General features: G+C 41.7%; 1 protein-coding gene across 2 annotated transcripts in view; it reads right to left on the bottom strand.

Moving 5' to 3' along the window:
- The window catches only part of CRYL1 (crystallin lambda 1), a 77,845-nt gene extending 64,983 nt beyond the window's left edge, over positions 1-12,862 (bottom strand). Inside the window, exons 1-2 of one of the 2 annotated variants that reach the window (XM_050937312.1) lie at positions 12,711-12,862; positions 9,927-10,034 (exon numbers count right to left, since the gene is read on the bottom strand). In XM_050937312.1, the coding sequence (XP_050793269.1) occupies positions 9,927-10,034; positions 12,711-12,751 (149 nt within the window). In that variant the 5' untranslated portion in view covers positions 12,752-12,862. The remainder of the gene's footprint in view (positions 1-9,926; positions 10,035-12,710) is intronic. The other variant, XM_050937313.1, reaches the window with a different exon arrangement.
- Between the last annotated feature and the right edge of the window lie 6,422 nt (positions 12,863-19,284).

The raw sequence follows: 19,284 nt of genomic DNA, 5'->3' as shown, positions 1-19,284 counted from the left end.
AAGGGCAACTAAAATGATTAGGGGTTTGGAGAGGGTCCCACATGAGGAGAGGCTAGGACTTTTCAGCTTGGAAAAGCAGAGACTAAGGGGGGATATGATAGAGGTATATAAAATCATGAGTGATGTGGAGAAAGTGGATAAGGAAAAGTTATTTACTTATTCCCATAATACAAGAACTAGGGGTCACCAAATGAAATTAATAGGTAGCAGGTTTAAAACAAATAAAAGCAAGTTCTTCTTTACGCAGCGCACAGTCAACTTGTGGAACTCCTTACCTGAGGAGGTTGTGAAGGCTAGGACTATAACAGCATTTAAAAGGGAACTGGATAAATTCATGGTGGTGAAGTCCATAAATGGCTATTAGCCAGGATGGGTAAGGAATGGTGTCCCTAGCCTCTGTTTGTCAGTTTGTTTGGAGATGGATGGCAGGAGAGAGATCACTTGATCCTTGCCTGTTAGGTTCACTCCCTCTGGGCCACCTGACATTGGCCACTGTCGGTAGAGAGGATACTGGGCTAGATGGACCTTTGGTCTGACCCGGTACAGACGTTCTTATATTATGTAACTCAGGAATGGAGTAACTCTAAGCAAATATTATGGTTGTTCTTTCAAAAGTTGACAACTGAACATTGACTTAATACAGCTTTGAAACTTTACTATGCAGAAGAAAAATGCTGCTTTATTTGTTTAGCAGTTTATGTTTAACACACTGCTGTACTGTATTTGCTTTTTTTTGGTCTTGTGTACGCGCGCGCGCGCACACACACACGTTACCTTTAGTTAAATTGGTGTAATTTATTTGTAAACTTATTTTGTTAAACTGCTGTAAGCCAGGTTTAAACCAATGTAAGCTTCACCACTCACAAAACTGGACCAGTTTAACTAAATCAATTTAAAAAAATAAATAAAAATGCAATACCTTTAGTTAAACCTTTTGTTTGCATCCTCTGGATTTAGACCAGACCTAAGTGTTTGGGAAATCCCTGTACTAAGCTGAGTGAATCCTGCCTTTTAGAAGCAGAGAACTCCCAGCACTGATATGTACTACATCCAAAGGAAAAGTCTTTATAGCCAAAATTTTGCTACTGATCATTTTTTAAATACAGAAGAGGAGGGATCACCACTGTGATGCCTGAATCAATTGTGTGTTGGAGCAATATAGTTTTTCCTATTTCTATTACAGTAGCACCAAGAGGCCTCTACCAGGATCAAGGCCCCCATTTGCTAAACAATGTATCTATACTGAGCAGGAGACAATCGCATACCTAAAGAGATTTCAATCTAAACAGACAAGAGAGACACAGTTAGAGAGTAACAGAGGCACAAAGAGGTGAAGTAACTTGCCTAAGGTCATGCAGCAGGTCAGTGGCAGAGCTGGCAACAGACCCTCGGTCTCATGGGCCCCCGTCTCATGCCACATTTACTACACAATATTGTTTCTACTCAATATGACCATCACCACCAATTATTAATAATTAGCTCTTTACATCTTCAAAGTTCCATAGAAAGATTAAGTATTTAATCCTCACAACAACCCCTTGTAGACCAAGTAATTACACATTATTTTCTTCATTTTACAGGTGTGGAAACTAAGACAGAGAGGTTAATAACTTGCCAAAGGCATTAGGAATGATATATTAATCCCATGCTTATACATTTGCCCCATGCTTCAACTAGCCTAAGCAAAAGGAGATTCCTGAAGTACCCTGAAGGTGAAGGTAAGGAACAAAATACTTCGTTAAAACAAAATGTGTTACAAAGGATTAAGAAATGTGATATAGTTTTCTGTACTTTTCCACAAGCATTTAGTATTTTCAACTACTCTCACAGAGACAAGAATATTTTGGCATTGCAAAGTGCACTGTATTATCACATCTGGAATTCTGTTGCTGATTATTAATATTCATATTACCAATGTAAGTTGAATGGAGTCTGTTTTGAGGTATGTAACAACATATCCTATTAATTAATAAAACTGTTTTGACTGGACGTTCTCTGCCTTGACTGGCTGTTTGTGCCAACCCTCTCCCCATCCCCATAGTCTTTTGTCACTACAGGTCAGTCCGCACCTGCCCCTCTTCCACTCTTCTCCCTACCCTGTTCCACATACGTCCCTTCCCTTCAATGTGCCCTCTCTCTTTGCTTCTCTTTCCATTTAGCTTATCCCCTCCTAAATAAACCCACACCCCAACCGTGTCCATCTTGTGTATTTAGACTGTAAGCTCTTCAGGGCAGGAATCATCTACTACCCTCTGTCCGTATTGTGCCTAGCACAATGGGGCCACATTCTTGGTTGGTCCTTAGGCAGTATCATAATGAACAAAATTATAAGAAGATACACTGTCAAGTTACTGGCTTTACTGATTATTCATTTTGCACCTTCCCTGATTTTTAGAAGCTTGAAAAATACTATTCCTAGCAATGCAGTCCCTTCCCATTTCATCCCTCTGAAAGCTCTTGAAGTTGTACTGCATACTATTACAGTTGTACTGCATACTTTTTGAGAGTTGTTATTTAGCTATTGCTTCTGATCAAGTGAGCAAGAGATGAAACAAAATATTGCTGGTTTTGGAGAAGGGCAGTGAAGGGGTTAGCTTATGTTATAAAGGAAGCCTACTCTGATAAAAGTTTCTGTCACAGAAGCCCCAATATGATGCTAGAGCTACCACCATACCCCTCATCAGAGCACTCTGTGGATGGAACCCTCCAAAGAATTTCCCAGGGTGAGCCGCCAGCATCCTGCACGAAAAAAAGAGCAACAGAAGCAATGTTCAGCAGCGTTAGGGGCAAGGACTAGACAAGCCCAAACAAGGAGCCAGTAGCTACAGCAGTCTGCCTTCCTCCTTCCAGCAGCACCAGGGGGCAGCACATTTACACAGACAAAAGCCATTTCAGTCAGCAATTCCGGATTCTGTGAGCTGTTTTGGGAGACTGATGGCTTGGGTGAGAGGTGCGTAGGGTGACCAGATGTCCCAATTTTATAGGGACTGTCTCGATTTCTGGGTCTTTTTCTTATATAGGCCCTATTACCCCCCACCCCTTGTCCCGATTTTTCACATTTGCCGTCTGGTCACCCTAGAAGTGAGAGACAGTTGTGTGGGGCTGAAGGGGCGACAGGGGCGGCTCTAGACATTTTGCCGCCCAAGCATGTCCTCATGCTGCCGGGGGTGCTCTGCCGGTCACTGGTCCTGCAGCTCCGATGGACCTCTCGCAGGTGTGCCTGCGGAGGGTCCGCTGGTCCCGCGGCTTCGGTGGAGCCACGGGACCAACGGACCCTCCACAGGCATGCCTGTGGGAGGTCCACTGGAGCTGGGGGACCAGCGGACCCTCCGCAGGCAAGCCGCCGAAGGCTGCCTGCCTGCCGCCCTCCCGGCAACCAGCAGAGTGCCCCCCATGGCATGCCGCCCCAAGCATGCACTTGGTGTGCTGGGGCCTGGAGCCACCCCTGAGCGGCAAGTGGAGATAACTGGGAAGAGGGGTAGGTAAGGACAAGCCCCAGTGACAACTTCACAGCCCCTGACAGTAATGACATATGAGTTTACATTCCAAAACTGACCTATGAACTTTCTGCCCTCTTCTGTCCAGTGGCTGTAAGGACCCACCCTAACTCCTGGACTGCAAAAGACAGCAGGAGATTCCTGAGACAGGCATCCAAACGCATTTGTGCAGGGAGAGAGGAGTTAAGATATTATGTAAAGGAAGAGGGCCCATTGCTCAAAGGAGTTGTGTGGATAACTGTTTGTAAAGGAAAGAGCAACAAATAATGCAAAGATGAGCGACAACTGGAGTGGAAAAAATATACGTATACACAGTGAGACCATGGACCCTGCCCAGAGATCAAATTTTAAAGTGTACAAGACAGTACAAAACAATGCAGGCCTATGAGTAGGGTGTGTTATTTATAACCAGGATACTTTCCAGAACAACCGAATTTTCAGAAGTTTTTTGAAGGGAGAATTTCTTTACATGATTCTTTTATTAAAAATAAAATTTAAGTATAGACAAAGTGGCACTGAGACATGGCAAGAATACAACCCAGATGCTGGTCTTTCCTCTGTCTATTCCTTCCTACGTGACTCAGATTGGAGAGATGTGCAGATAGATGGTTGGCTTGAACAGCAGCGGCAATAAGGCACAGACTTCAAGCTGTGAGGCTGGGATAGGTAGAGCTCACAAAGACTTTTTCTGGAATAGCATATTGTGGGATCCTGTGTGATAGAATACCCTGTAGTTGTGGGGAGGAAGGGAGGTGGAGGGACTATCCTAACTTGTCCTATAGACTCAGACCCTACAGAAAGAAAAAGTCCATGGCCTAGTGATAGAGGGCACCCTGCCCCTGTATTTCAGTGTAGTGGGTGGCTAGGGGGTCTGTTGGTTTAAACAAGGGTACGCACACCCCACAAGATTTCTCTATAGCTAGTAAACCAAAAAGTAGGTGCAGATTATATTAAAAAAGAAAACACAGAGAAAAATACTTATGAATTCATATATGTAAACAAAAGAAACTAAGGCCAGAATTTTTAAAGGTAGGTGCCTAAAGCTAGGCTCCTGGTTAAAAGTGGATTGATTTTCAAAGATGTTGAGCTCCTGCATCTCCCACTAACTTCAGTAAGATTTATGGGTGCTCAGCACTACTGAAAATCAGGCTATTTATTTAGTTACCTAAATATTGCTTCAGGAACCCAGCTTCAGATTTAAAGCTTCTGTTTTCATTTCTTTCATACAGTGACTAGTGGAGCTCTCCCTTACTGACTGGACGGCCACCACAAGCCCCAGGAAGGGCCAAAATTAAACATGTTGCTAAGTATTTCCAGATTCTAATACTTAGGTCATTTTTTACTGCAGTGTTCTAAATTCCTAACTCAAACACTTAGTTTTTCTTTTGGTGTGTTCACTAAATGCATGAGCAAAGAAACAACTTTCAGTAAGGTTACCCAGGACCCCTTCAAAAAGTGACAAACTTCTCAGGGTATCTCAGAAATATCTCTATTTATTTGGTGAATATGAGGGAGAAATGGGGGGACAAAAAAAGAACTTTTATAAGATCTATACGCTATTTGTTTCCACTTATTTTGCCAATAACTTCCATTGATATAATTAGGAGATGAAATATACTGTCCAAAGTTTTACCGCTCAGGATTCCATAGGAGTCTGTTCTATTGAGTTTAGGCTTTGGAGTTCCTTTTAAAAAGTTAATTAATTGGATATAGAGAGAAGAGTGTTTTATTTATTTAGAATGTTACCCAGGTGCAATTTTGTAAGTGGCATCCTTAAAAATACATACAATAATATATGGGTAAAAGCCAGCCACACACAGCTACAATTAGAATACAATACATTAGTTTCTGCAAGAAGAAAAACTGACCACAAAACTAACACAAGTTCCTCTTTTCCCTGGTAATTCACTTTTTCCTTTACATTATCTGTCCTTACAAAGTTAAATGTTGATGTGAAACAAAAATTGCTCCATGAAACATGAATCAGCGACCTAAGGGAAAATACTCGTCATCCTTTTCAGACATTTCTTATCTCAGTTGCACAGTTAAGCAGTGCATAGTGGGATGAAACACTTCTAATGTGTAAACATTTTATAGAACAGAATATGAATTCATGCAATGTCTTTTTGGAATCTGACTTCCCATTACTGTATATAGCTTCCTTCTTGCTGTAGTAAGATAAGGCCCTGAAACAAACTCTTGTATCAAAGGCCCAGTCTGAGGCCTGAAGCCTGAACCAAAGTATTTCCTGACATTGCTAAGCAAAAGCTGGGCTGTGAGCCAGAGGCAGGCCCCACTCACAGAAGTTGGTGAGAAGAGGGTTGCTAGAAGCAGGTGCATCCACACATAAGTGCTAATAAGAGAACTTGTGCCAAGATGACATCAGAACACTCCACAGAGATAACGGGGCGCAGGCAGGTGCATCTTAAAGACCAGGTCAAAAGGACAACACGATGGATAGATTTGTTTGAACCAACATGATCAAAGAGGGAGACAGCCCCCAATGAGTCAAGGGGCTGTACTTCAATACATCAGTAGGGATGAGTAATCTGTCCTGTAACTATAAAAGTAGGTCCCAGAGTGCACATCTTTGTCTGGCCTAGGAGGCTGCGGAAAGTCCGACCACTGACTGAGCCGGTCCATTGCCAGGGGGCACATATTTGTAGTATGTCTTGTAGAGTATACGGGAAACTATTACTGTGTTCGTTTGACAATAAACCTGGCTCAAGTTCCTTCACACCTTACTAGAGTTTGTGGTCTTTGGGGCTTCTCTCAGGGTTTGCTGTGTCAGCAATCTGCGCAGAGCTGGGGTAGCACACAGAGGGAACCCACACACAGCCAACTGTTATCATCATCGAACAAGAGCAGAGCACCATACCAGTAGCTATTGACAACACTTGCCTTTTCATAAGCAAATGCAATATACATAAAAGTTCTGTGTTTAGTCTCAGAAATAGGGTACTACTTGGTCTTCTGACCCACTAACTTTTAACTTTAACACGCTGTCCTCAAAGAATACTGTACTCATAAACCAAAGGGACTGCTACTTGCAGGAAAGGAGTTTAATGAATGGCAAAAAGGTTACAGTATACACTTTACACAGCAGGTTGCACCATTACTGAACAGAGACCATGAGAATTTAGCAATTGGTGTGGTGCAGAATTCTTCATTAACTTGTCCATTCAACTGAGCACTTCTAGGCTGTTCCAATATAGTGAATTCTTGTTAAGAATGCTACTAGTGTTAGTTCTATCTGGATGTATGTCACTTTTACAGCATGACCTTCCCCTTTTCCTCCCATTTCCTCTGTGTCAGGGCTCTAACTGCTGTGTGCCTGATAATTAGCTAGGCAGGAAATCTGTCTCACTTAGTTATAGCTTATACATTCCTGTTTCCTTACCTTCTGCTGATGTACTGTATGTGTGCTCCCAGCTGATACACCTCCATATTTTCAATCTTGCTGCAGTGTGCCCAAATTTCATTATTTCATTTGGTATTTCCTAGTATATAACTACTCTATTAGTCAACACACCTGCCACAGGGCATGCTTTAAATTTTCAATACTGACATTATTAGGGAGGCAGCTTTATTGATATTCTTGTTCCACCTGGATCTCCTCTCCAGTCACAGGGCTATGTATGATGCAAATAAATTAGCCTGTTCTGCAGATGTATACATGGTAATTAATATCCATTGTGTAAGACTTGCATAAAACCTGAAACACTTGCTTCAAATATGGTTTACAAACTATTACTCTGGGTTTTCCTTTTATAAACCAGGTTTATGTCCTAAAAAGTGATGAATACCTGAGTTTTATTACATTTCTTTGTACAAGTAATTTGACATCTGCAGTCATTTATTATTTTTAAACACATTCTCTCTTGGTAAAAAGGGTGATCTTCAATTTTTTTTTTTGGTATACTCAAATTTCTTATGGTTTCAAACAGTTGTATACAATAAATTCAGGGTATGTGAACCACAAAAAACAGTAGATATTTGATACAAAAGCTAATTACAGTGGAACAAAATTCCCTTTTTTCAGTTCTAAAGGTGTGTAACATGATAGATATGCTGACGTCTTCCCCAATCTTCTTTTAGAGGACTTAAAAATAAGGAAAACCAATAAAACCAAATTCACAATGGAGTAACTGTCAACTTGTTTTGTAGGAGTCATAGTACATGCATTGAAAAACACAACGTAAAATCATCATTATACTCAGCTTCCACTGCAATTAAATATTTCAGCTCCTGTAGCAGAACTTAGCATCATGGCAGTAGTTCAGAGTGAATTATAGCAGTCTGCTGTAAAGTCACTGTGTTAAGAGTTTTCATGCTAATATGAATTTGAACTATCAATATAATTTTTATCATCAAAACATCACCTAATGTAACTGCACAATCTGTTCTTACTCATATAAATATTGAATGAGTTTCAGAAAATCTACTTCTATTAAAATATGCTGTGTCACTGAGTTTCACCGATTAATTATATTGTGTTAAAGCAGAATTAAGTCTCTTGACATGTATTGCTTTTTACTACAGAGTGCCTTGAGAGTTATGCATGAAGGAAGAGACTATGTGGAAACATCCAACTAGTCTATTTCCTTTTATGCTTTTTTTTTCCCTGTGCTGAAAGTGTTTGGGTGAAATCCTGACTCCATTAAAGTCCATGGGAGTTTTGCCAGCATTTCACACATAACCTGCCTGTTCTTAGGATATGCCTGCACTCAAAACACTGCAGTTGCGCCACTGTAACACTTCAGTGTAGACACACACTACAGCGACGGAAGGGGTTCTCCCATCACTGCAGTTAATCTACCTCCCCAAGAAGCAATACCTAAGTTGACACATACTGATGGAAGTTTTCCGTGTAGTCTAGCCTTTACTTTCCTGTAAATACTTTAACTCTCTCACAGCCACCACAGATTTCTCTAAGTCAGAAATGCACAAACTATGATATTGTGGTATAGAAGTATTTATATTGGGTTATGGTGTCACCAGAACATATGAAGTTATTTCATGTCACAACAAACATCACAAAGCAACAACAAAATGCCAAGCCTATAGTAAGTGGAGGACTCGTCTCTCATCATGTTGCCCAATTTCCTAGTTTAGGGCTAGACAATACATTTTAGCACTGACCTGAGTAAAACAGTGGGTAGCTGGACTGCAGCACAAAGAACCACAGAAGAGGTTGTGCCTTTCTGCCCACCCTAGTTCACTGGTGTGTAATCTGTGACAACTCTTTTTGGTTCATATTCCTCTCCCCACAGAGTCAGCTGGCTCTGCCTCCCCACATTCCACCCACCGGAACCAGCTCAGCCTACAAGTCACCTCTCCCACTTGCTTCCTTGGGATGTAGTATCTGGCTCTCAGCCTCTGTGCTTCCCCCCAGCACTTGGAGGTATGATCCACATAGCTCTAATTTGGCAGACAAATTGGAGAAGAAGGAGGGAGAAAAGCTTTACTCCAAATGATCACATAAGGGCTAGATTGTCACTAGCCCTAAGATGGCTTACAGTTCTTTATAACACTTCCCCATTTTAATTAACAATAACTGAGTCATCAGTAAAACTTGCTACCTCACTAGTCACCCCTTCTGAGCAGGTTGTTAATAGATACAGAACACTGAACCCAGCAGTGATCATTAAGGAACATAACCATTGATATCCTTCCATCTTGGAAACTCTTTAGACTCTGCTTCCTTTCCATTCAAAAGCCTCTATGTGCATATATTTTCAGTTTACAATTGCAGAGTGGTACCAAATTCTCTCTTGTACTCCATTCCTGAATTATTAAATCACTAAGTTTAGAATTTGTGGGTGACTAAACCCTAAGATCCTGTAGGCTGAAATTTTCAAAAATAGGAGGTTAAGCTCCACATCCATCTTTAGGTACCTACAGGTAGTAATTTTTGAAGTCTCTAAATGACTTAAGAGCACAATCCCACTGAATTCAATGGTACTTGTGTTCCTAAGTCACTTAAAGAACAGGAGTACTTGAGGCACCTTAGAGACTAACAAATGTATTTGAGCATAAGCTTTCGTGGGCTACAGTCCACTTCATCAGATGCACAGAATGGAACATATAGTGAGGGTATATATATATATATATATATATATATATATATATATATATATATATATATATACACACACACACACACACACACACACACACACACACATGAAACAATGGGTGTTACCACACACACTCTAACAAGAGTGATCAGTTAAGGTGCGCTGTTACCAGCAGGAGAGAAAAAAACTTTTTGTACTGATAATCAAAACCAGACATGCTAACTTTAACTTCATTTTTTAAGAAAAGGGATTGCGGCCAGAACTCTTTTATAATTGTAAATGCTAGACTTGAGTAGAGATTTATGTTGCAGTGCCAGTTTATCTCAGTTGAAGAAATCAGGTGACCTACCTAATGTATTCCAGAGCGCTTGTTATCTGCTGTTGCACAACATCATAAAGTTTTACTTTGAAGCCTCCACCAGCAAACACCATTGCCCAGCTGCGACCAATGAGTCCACTAAAGAGTAAATAAATAGAAAATGTTTATGCGTGTAACTACATAGTTCATTTCTGCACCATCAAAAGGATTGTTGATTTAAATGGGTAATGACTTTTCCTACTTGGAAAAAATGTGCATTGAATGCAGTAGACTACAATATGGCCTCTATTTGTTTGAACACCAGTATAATAATTTATATGAGTAATCAACTGCCGCTGCACAGCCACCAAAGGATTGGGGGGGGGGCATATAGGAGGGAAACTAGAGAAGAGGAAGGAATAGTGAAAGGTTGGAAGAGGGAAGGACAAAGGGGGCACAAATAATTTGTGGTTTGTTTTTTATTTAAACTGTTAAAATAAGCTCTTAGTGATGTGACAAGTCACTGAAAACATAGTACTCTGTTCTGAGCTATATCTTCTGGACAGCGCAGCTCAGGAGGTACAGCTTGGGATGAGAAGAGGGGCAAATATGGCTTTAAGGCATCTTTGTGTCCTCTGAATTCTGGACACACCCCTAAGTTTGAGTTGGAGCAGCCTAGGAACACCCACGCTGAGGTGTGCCACCATGCTGCAGCCTGTGCAGGAGAGCTCAGTTAACAACCTTTGGAGAGGTCATGTCACAGCTCGCAGCATGCATGGTGCAAACAAGAGGAGAAGAGCACAACGATAGTTCATATTTCTATAGCATCTACCCTCCCAGGATCTCAAAGTGATTCACAAACATTAACAAACGAAGCACCACCATACCCATTATACTCCTCTAACAAAACAGGGACACTAGTGTACAGTGGTTAAATGACTTGGCTTTGTTACAGATCTGCTGTGTGACATCAGTCAAGAATAGAAACCAGATCTCCTTACTTCCATTCATATGTTTTTTAACTATTACACATGCTTCCTCTTGTTACTAAAAGAGGAACTGCTCTTCTATTTTCCTTTGAACTGCACAAGTGCCACAGGAAAGTTTCATTCTATAAGGCCATGTGACCAACAGTGAAGGAGGACATGGGTAATGAAAGAGAATCAGCAATATGCCAGGAGGCAAAGGAAAGGCAGAAGAGAAAAGAAAACCGGAACAGTCTTCAGTTAAAAACAAAACAGGAAGCTTTTCAAGGAGACAGAAGGAAACAATGGAAATAATTGGAACACAAACAGACTTTAACTTCATGTTAAATGTTGCTGAGCTGGCACAAAGCTGTTCTCTCCTCTTTCTCTGAAAAAACAAACAGGATTCCATAAAAAAAAAAATAATAAAAAACCCAATTCACATCAACTTCTAAGCTGTTTACTGAACCCATACGGATATGGGATTAAAACTTGTTAGCCACTGTGGCATCCTTATATCGTGGTTATCACTAAAGTATTTGTCAAGTGCTTCTTAAACTATTATAAGCTTCTTATTATTCTGCACCTTCAATATTAAGGAGAAATCCATATATTGTGGTGTCCTGATCTCAAGCAAGGAGTCAAGTTTTGGTATACATTTTTTAAATCTCTATTCCATACTTTGACTAACACACTCAGAGAGCACAGCACTTGTAAAGATGTCAAAACAACACTGGTGCAAGAGGGACCCAGGCCCCAGTTTCAGGTAGCTATAGCTGCCCACTTCTCACAACATTCCCACACTTTGTCTTGGTTAGGCTATGTCATATGGTGTTACACATTATGTACAGACAGGACGAGCCTTCTGACCCTTGGCATACCAATGGCAAATGACGGGTAACTAAGTGTGACCACCAGCTATTAGTCTGGTCACTGTCATGTGACAGCATAAAGACACGTGCCTGAAAATATAACTCACACCTCAAATGGTCTTTCAAGGCAGGCAGCAGAGTACTTTAGCCAGTCAGTAGCAGGTGTGCATTTATAGTGGTTACTCAGAGTCATTGATAAATCTGAAGCAACTAGAAAAAGCTATTTTTAAATAAAAAAGCTAATCAGCTTTACCTCAAAAACAAATTGAAATGAGACTTGTATTAATCTCAGTCCCAAAAAGCTACTTCTTCATGTCTTGCTTAAATTAGTACTATTGTGATACTGTATCTTATCTCTACCTTTCTCTACATGCCTTATGACCTTTACATAAATCTGAACACAACTTTATTCACCCACACACAACACAGACAAATACATGGAGGGTTGTGCTTCACGATAAATGAATATGGAGAAAATGAGCACATGCTCACAGAGCTATAAAAAGGGGTAACAAACGAGATTCTACATTGGACTGCAGCACAAAGTTTTCAGAGGGATCCAAATTTATCAGCAACAGAATGACATATGAAGGTATAATAAACCAATCTCACTAAAGCAAAAGCTTTCACAGTTGATGCCTTTTGTAATAATTCTGAGTAATTGTCACTGTTGCACAATTTAGATAGATTATTCTCAGTTAACACCTTGCTGTGGTATCTGACTGCTGTTACAGCCCCAAAAACTAAGGCAACATTTTGTGCCTGCACCTACTGGCAGCACATAGACATCACCGGGAATCAATACCAAAACACAAAGTCCAGGGCTGTGGTTTCACTGGCAGGGTTGAGGTGAAATGCCCAAACCCTTCGAACTTTCCTGTGGCATTTGTCACCAGAGCCCCTGGTGGCTCTCAGCAGAGCTGGTACCTGCTGCTCCCTCTGGCCACTGCATCTAGTCTCTAGACCCTGCCTCCAAACAAGAGACCGCTGGAGCTTACCTGCCAATCACCACAACCTGTCCCGCCTGGGTAGGCTCCATGTCCTGCAGGGACCCCTGCCGCTGCAGGAGCGGGACGCACCACCAGAGCAGTAACCTCCTGCAGCACCTCCTGCTTAGGGACGCTCTCTCCCCATCCCTCACAGGATGTCACAGCCCCTCTGATTGGCTTCCTGTACAAGCGTTCCGATTGGCTCCCCGAAGGGCCCCTAAGCAGTTGCTCCTATAGAGTCCCTGTGACGAGATGTTTCGCTTACCCGACGGTGAGGAAAAAAAAAGGGGCGGGCGGGAACGACAACCAGCTCACCCGTCAACCCCGTAATTACCAGGCGTTAGGAGAGCGATTCTCTTCCTGGCTCATTGTGACAACGACTGGGGACGGTGGAATCTGGAGGCAAAGAGTCTCCAGCAAGGTTGTATGTGGGGAGCCCCATCTCCCAGTCCCCACCACAAGTCCCCAAACACCCCCATACAAAGTCCCCTAGTCTCAACCCCCTCCCCCTTGCAACCTTCCCCCCAACACAGCTCACTCCCATCTCTCCGCCCTTGCCCCAAACTCCTCCTCAAAGCTCCCCGCACAGGAATGCCCCCTCTCTGTTGCTTGCCCTGGCCTTCACATCAGCTCCCCCTGGTGGTGACTCTTCTCCCTACCCTTCCGTGGGCAGCAGGAGGATGCACTGGAAACGTCCCTTTTCCCGACCCACCAGGCAATGAGTCACTGCTGAGGCCCAGGGCACCAGCACGTTGCACAGGCGGGTGGGTGATCAGCATCCCACGGCAGAGGGTGGACATGAAATTCCAGTTATTGCCCATAAGCAAGAACAAAGGAGCACGTGCTTCCCCAGTTGTTCTGCCCTGATTGATGTGCCTGTTGTTCAGGCAATCTCACACCTCCTCCCTCTCTACACCACCACTGTTTTACCTACAGAAATGACAAACACCTACTCTTTTGCCATGCCATCTATAATGTCCATGCAATACAGGCAGGACTTGAGTGTTTAAGGTCCTTTGAAAGAGCTACACATATTGAACTGCAGGGTACTCAGTGTATTTACTTCAGAAAGAGAAACTGCTGAGCTGACCCTCTTTGTTTAAATTAAAAGCTCTCAGTAATGAGATTGGCAGGTCTTTTCTGAACACAGTGTCTAAACAGTTTGTCAGACCACAGTTGTCCTCATTTACAAATGAACTATTTGTCTTAAGCGTAACCAGTGATGTGCCTTGATAGCAGTTCCATACTGAAGTTGAGACCTTCAAAATCCATTCTGTGCATTTGTATGGCAGAAGGGGGTTATCGTTTTGAAACAGTAAGTTTCCATTAGAACTAAGAAAACATAATGGAAATATTTCTGTTGATCTGGTTTTGTAAAAACTTATTTCTTTAAAAAACAAAATGTTGTACCACATTTGACTTGATAATATTCATTTAATGCCTTCAATTGGTCTACAGTACCCTCTGTAGTGCTGCATCTCCCTATTACTGTGCACTAATCCTATGGATTTGCTACATGTCTAAGCATTCTCTCTTGTAATATTATGCTGGATTTCCCTGAAAACAAACCATAAAAAGGTTATTTTAAATTCATAGGTTATAAGGACAGGAGGGACCACTGTGATCACAGAGCATGGTCTTCTGAACAACACAGACCTTAGGGCTTATCTCAATTAATTTTTTTTTTTGAACTGGAGCCTCTTTTTTAGAAAAAAAATCTAATCTTCATTTAACAGTGCCGATGATGGACAATCCACCGCAATTAACAATTTGCACCTCGTTTCTAGTCTGAATTTGTCTAGCTTCAACTTCTTGCCATTGGATCATGTTATACCTTTGCCTGCTAAATTGAAGAGCCTATTATCAAATATTTGTCCCCTATGTATGTACTTATAGACTGTGATCACATCACCCTTCACCTTCTTTTGTCACACCTGCTCTTAAAAGCTATAGCATGTGGTATTAGCATTACAGTAGTGGTTGAAAAGACACTTCCATTCTAAGCACCTATTTTCAGGAGCTTATAAATTTCAGAAAAATTTTGGGTTAAAAATTATTATACTTAGACCAAATGTGAATGTTTGTTGTTTTCTTGGTAGAGTCTGGTGAACCTCTGTTGGGATAATTCACAAATGGCCTAGCATTTTAAAAGTATTTTTCACATATTCTTTTTAATTGTCCAATAAATTAATTTAAAATGTCATTTTCTAAATGTTCTAAATGCTCCATCTGGGGGTGCGGGCCCTGGGGTGGGGCCAGGGATGAAGGGTTTGAGGTGCAAGTGGAGGCTCTGGGCTGGGGCCGAGGGGTTCAGAGTACAGGAGGGGGCTCAGGGCTGGGGTGGGGGTTGGGAGGAGGTTTGGGGTGCAGGTTCCAGGTGGCGCTTATCTCAGGCAGCTCCCAGGAAGCCGTCGGCATTTCCTTCTGTCTCCTAGGCAGAGGCATGGCCAGGCAGCTCTGCACACTGCCCCTGCCTGCAGGCGCCACCCCTGAAGCTCCCATTGGTCACGGTTCCCAGCCAATAGGAGCTGCGGAGATGGTGCTGGGTGTGGGGAGCAGCCCACAGAGACCTCGTGACCACCTCTAAGCCTATGAACCAGAGAGAGATGCCGTCAGCTTTCTGGAAGCCACGCAGAGACAGTCAGGCACCTTGCCTGCCCCATTGCAGGCGGCCAACTGGACTTTTAATGGCGCGGTCAGCAGTGCTGACCGGAGCTGCCAGGGTCCCTTTTCAATTGGGCATTCCAGTAGAAAGCCAGATGCCTTGCAACCATATACTGGAGCCTGACCCCTTTAGCCATTACCCATGCAAAACTTCCACAGACGACAATAATAGATTCTTCTGTGTAAGAACAAGACAACAGGCATTTTCCTTGCTGTCACTGATGATCAGACACTCTAATGCTTCCATGTCGCCAGTGAATAGATAGATGGGCAAAAACAAGAAAAAGAAGACCGATGAAAAGATTAGAAAAGGAAAAGGGGAGGACATAGGTGAGATTTTCAGGGTCAAAATGACAGGAGAGAGAGTGGAATAAGGAAAGAAGCGTTCCCTTGCCACAGCATAAATATTTGCAGGCCTGTTAATTTGAGTAGATGGTTGGTGACTCTTCTCTTTCCTGTGATCCCTGCGGAAAGATCAGAAACCTTAAGCCTATTTAGCAGAGATGTGATGAAAGATTTCGGGCTTAATTAGAAAAGGAAAGCAAAGTTTATCTTGACATATGAGATGTCCAAGTGGCGCAAACGTGCACTCACCCAACTGGGCATTCCTTTCTTCTCTCAATACAGAGATTCTTTCTCCTTAGTCTAGAAGCAGTAGGAGCAGCCTTTCACAGTTTAATTGACAGCAGCAAAGATGACCGCTCCATTATTTTTTGGTATGTGTTCTCTGTTGAACATGCTCCAATTCTACACCACATAAGGGCAAAAAAACCTGCTATTGGCTGAAGACAGTAGGCAGGATCTTACTGTAGGGGGAGGAGCTAGGGCTCTATAAGAGTAGCTTGGATGAAGCAATGCAGAGCAGAGGAAGTATTACTTTAAACAGGCTGAAATGGAAATATGCGGGAAAGTAAATGTTTGTTTTCTCCCAGGAAAGCAAGGAATCATGTATCTCTGAAATACAAAGTGTTTCCTGAGTTAGGAAAAATGTACCAAACCCACTGGAATGGAATGAAAACAGAGGCATAGTTCACGTCTGTTAAATATTAAATACATTACTTGGTCACTAAAGCAATCAGAAATAGCGTGTTTCACTTGAAGCAAACTAAGGTATGTTGCTAGTTACTATACTAAAAGCTCAGAGAAATCATGCTGAAGAATGGAAAGTTATTTAAAATGCTTTTGTTTTAGTAACATTTATCTATCTTTGTAGAGTTAAATGTAGCTGGTAATGTTCAATGCAAATTATGTGATTCTAACTTATCACCAATATTATATGTAAAAATACTGTGATCCTGTAAAAAGCTGTCTACATGAGGCAAAAGAGCAAGTCTTAGTAGACAGGTGGATGTTACAAAGGACATGCTATAAATGTGATTTAACAGAAAATTGTCTTAAAGGTGGATTTCCTTGTTAGATAACATCTGCTTTACACACAAACAACAACACAAGCACTGTTCATAATCAAGGTTTTTTTCACTATATATTTTAGACTAATTTATTTATTTATTTTCAAATCCCATATTGGATCAGTTTATGTACACCTCCACCCCGATATAACGCGACCCGATATAACACGGATTCGGATATAATGCGGTAAAGCAGTACTCTGACAGATCAAAGCAAGTTTAATATGACGCGGTTTCACCTATAACGTGGTAAGATTTTTTGGCTCCCGAAGACAGTGTTGTATCGGGATAGAGGTGTATTTAGATAAAGTAAGACTACACTGAATTGCTCTTTGGAATAGAATACTATATATATACACTAGATCACATAGGCTCATTACTATATTATTGTGATTAATTTTGCTTTTGTGCTGTATATTTTACTTTTCTAGATCAGTTTTAAAAAATATCTGCTGCTGCCCATTTTTAGTGTAATATGGTAGACAAGAAAATTCTGAAACAATTATTGGGCCTAGTGCTTATTGCTGGTACCATGAGTAGCCTTATGGACTCCAGTACTATTTTCTGACTTTTATTCTCTTAAACCAAAAACCACAATAATATCAATACACTTTATAAATAAACCTTTTAGAAAGCCAAGCATGCAAATACTTCCTATAGTTATTTTAATTGGGCCACATTACACATATTCAGAGACAAAAAAAAAGCTTTCTTAACTTCAAGTTGCTATAGTAAGTACTATGCTTTGAAAGAAATGAATATCAAGAATGGTGAAAAAAATTGAGTATGAATAATGAGTTGATGTATATAGATTCAAATATCCATATTGTTCATGTACTCTAACAAAAAATATACACATGTAACAGTCAACATAAGACACATCTTGCAAGCTATTTTCCCCAAGATATGGCAATCAAGAAGCTTATCAGTTAATTTATTAAATAAAGTTTTAAAATACTAATTTCACCACATTATCTGTATTGACTGTAGCTGTGTAGTAGCCAACTACATAAGCAATAACCTTTGCAGCATATTGCACTCACATCTGCATAACACTGATACAATGTAAATATATAATTAGGCAGATATTGCACAGTGAACACCCCCATTACAACTTACAAGGTTTGCATGGACTCCCACAAATACTGGACTGCAGCGCATAAAGCGTTGTGGGATAAAACAACAGCGATTACATGATCCTTGGGGTAAGTTTGTTGTCTGTAGCGTACGTGTTTGTGGTGTGCTTGCTGCTTGACTGAAATATGGTGTGGTCTGTTCATATGGGGGACCATGTGCCAAGCCTAGTGACCTACTAGGCAAGGCTGAGAGCTTCTTAATGAGGCTTTGATCCCTATGCCCATTAGCATCCATCATCCCTTAACCACGGGGCCAGGGTAATCAGGAAGACTGATTAAAAAGCCTGCTCCTAAGCAACCAGAGGAGCTAGTGAAGAGGGGAGTTTTGCCATGGAATTTAGAAAGGGAGCAGGAGTGGGGGGCTAGATATACTTATTCTTTAAACTTAAGGCAATAAACACTCCTAATAAAAACAAAACAACAAAGGAAGGAGCAGCAGGAGTAAAAAGAGAATGCAGGCAGAAGTCCAGCAACAGAGTTGGAGCTATCCAGTTTATAGCACTCAATGCAGCATGTATGATTATCTGCTCTGTGGGCAGATGGCATATGTGTGCATTTGGTGCAAGGAGCTCCTGGCCCTCAGAGACTGTTTGCAAGCTATGGAGGCTAGAGTGGTTGAACTGGAGGAGCTAAGGGAGATAGAGAGGTACATAGAGGAGACTTTCCAGGAAACAGTAGAATGGTCCCACCCCTGGTCTGACAGCCTCTGTGCTGTTGAGGTGGATGAAAGTCTCAGGGAAGGAGAACATCCAACTGGAGCAGAGGGAAACGATCCCACAGTTGGGACCCTCCTTCCAGATGATGTCTTGGTATCCTCTCACACTGAGGATACTTCTCCGGGGGAGGGAACTCTAGGTATTAGGAAGAGACAAGTAATAGTTATGGGGGATTCAATCATTCAAAACTTAGATAACTGGGTTTGTGATGACTGGGAGATCCGCATGGTGACTTGCCTGCCTGGTGCAAAGGTTGCAGATCTCTCGAGACAACTAGATAAGTGTGCTGGGGAGGAGCTGAGGAACTGTCCCAGCTGAGGAACTGTCCCAGATTGAGGTGTCAGAGGAAGTTTTGGAACAAATTGATAAATTAACCAGTAAGATGGGACCAGATCCAGATGGTATTCACCCAAGAGTAACTCAAATGTGAAATTGCAGAACTACTAACTGTAGTCTGTAACCTATCATGAAATCAGCTTCTGCACCAAATGACTGGAGGACAGCTAATGTGTCGACAATTTTTGAAAAGGGCTCCAGAGGTGATCCTCTCCATTACAGGTCAGTAACCCTGACTTCAGTATCAGGCAAAGTGGTTGAAGCTACAGTAAAGAACAGGACTGTCAGACATGTAGATGAAGATAATTTGTTGGGGAAAAGT

This window comes from Gopherus flavomarginatus, chromosome 1, assembly GCF_025201925.1.
Source record: "Gopherus flavomarginatus isolate rGopFla2 chromosome 1, rGopFla2.mat.asm, whole genome shotgun sequence".
NCBI classification, from domain to species: domain Eukaryota; kingdom Metazoa; phylum Chordata; order Testudines; family Testudinidae; genus Gopherus; species Gopherus flavomarginatus.
The sequence above is the reverse complement of the archived record's forward strand: the minus strand, read 5'-3'. Positions and strand labels throughout refer to the sequence as shown.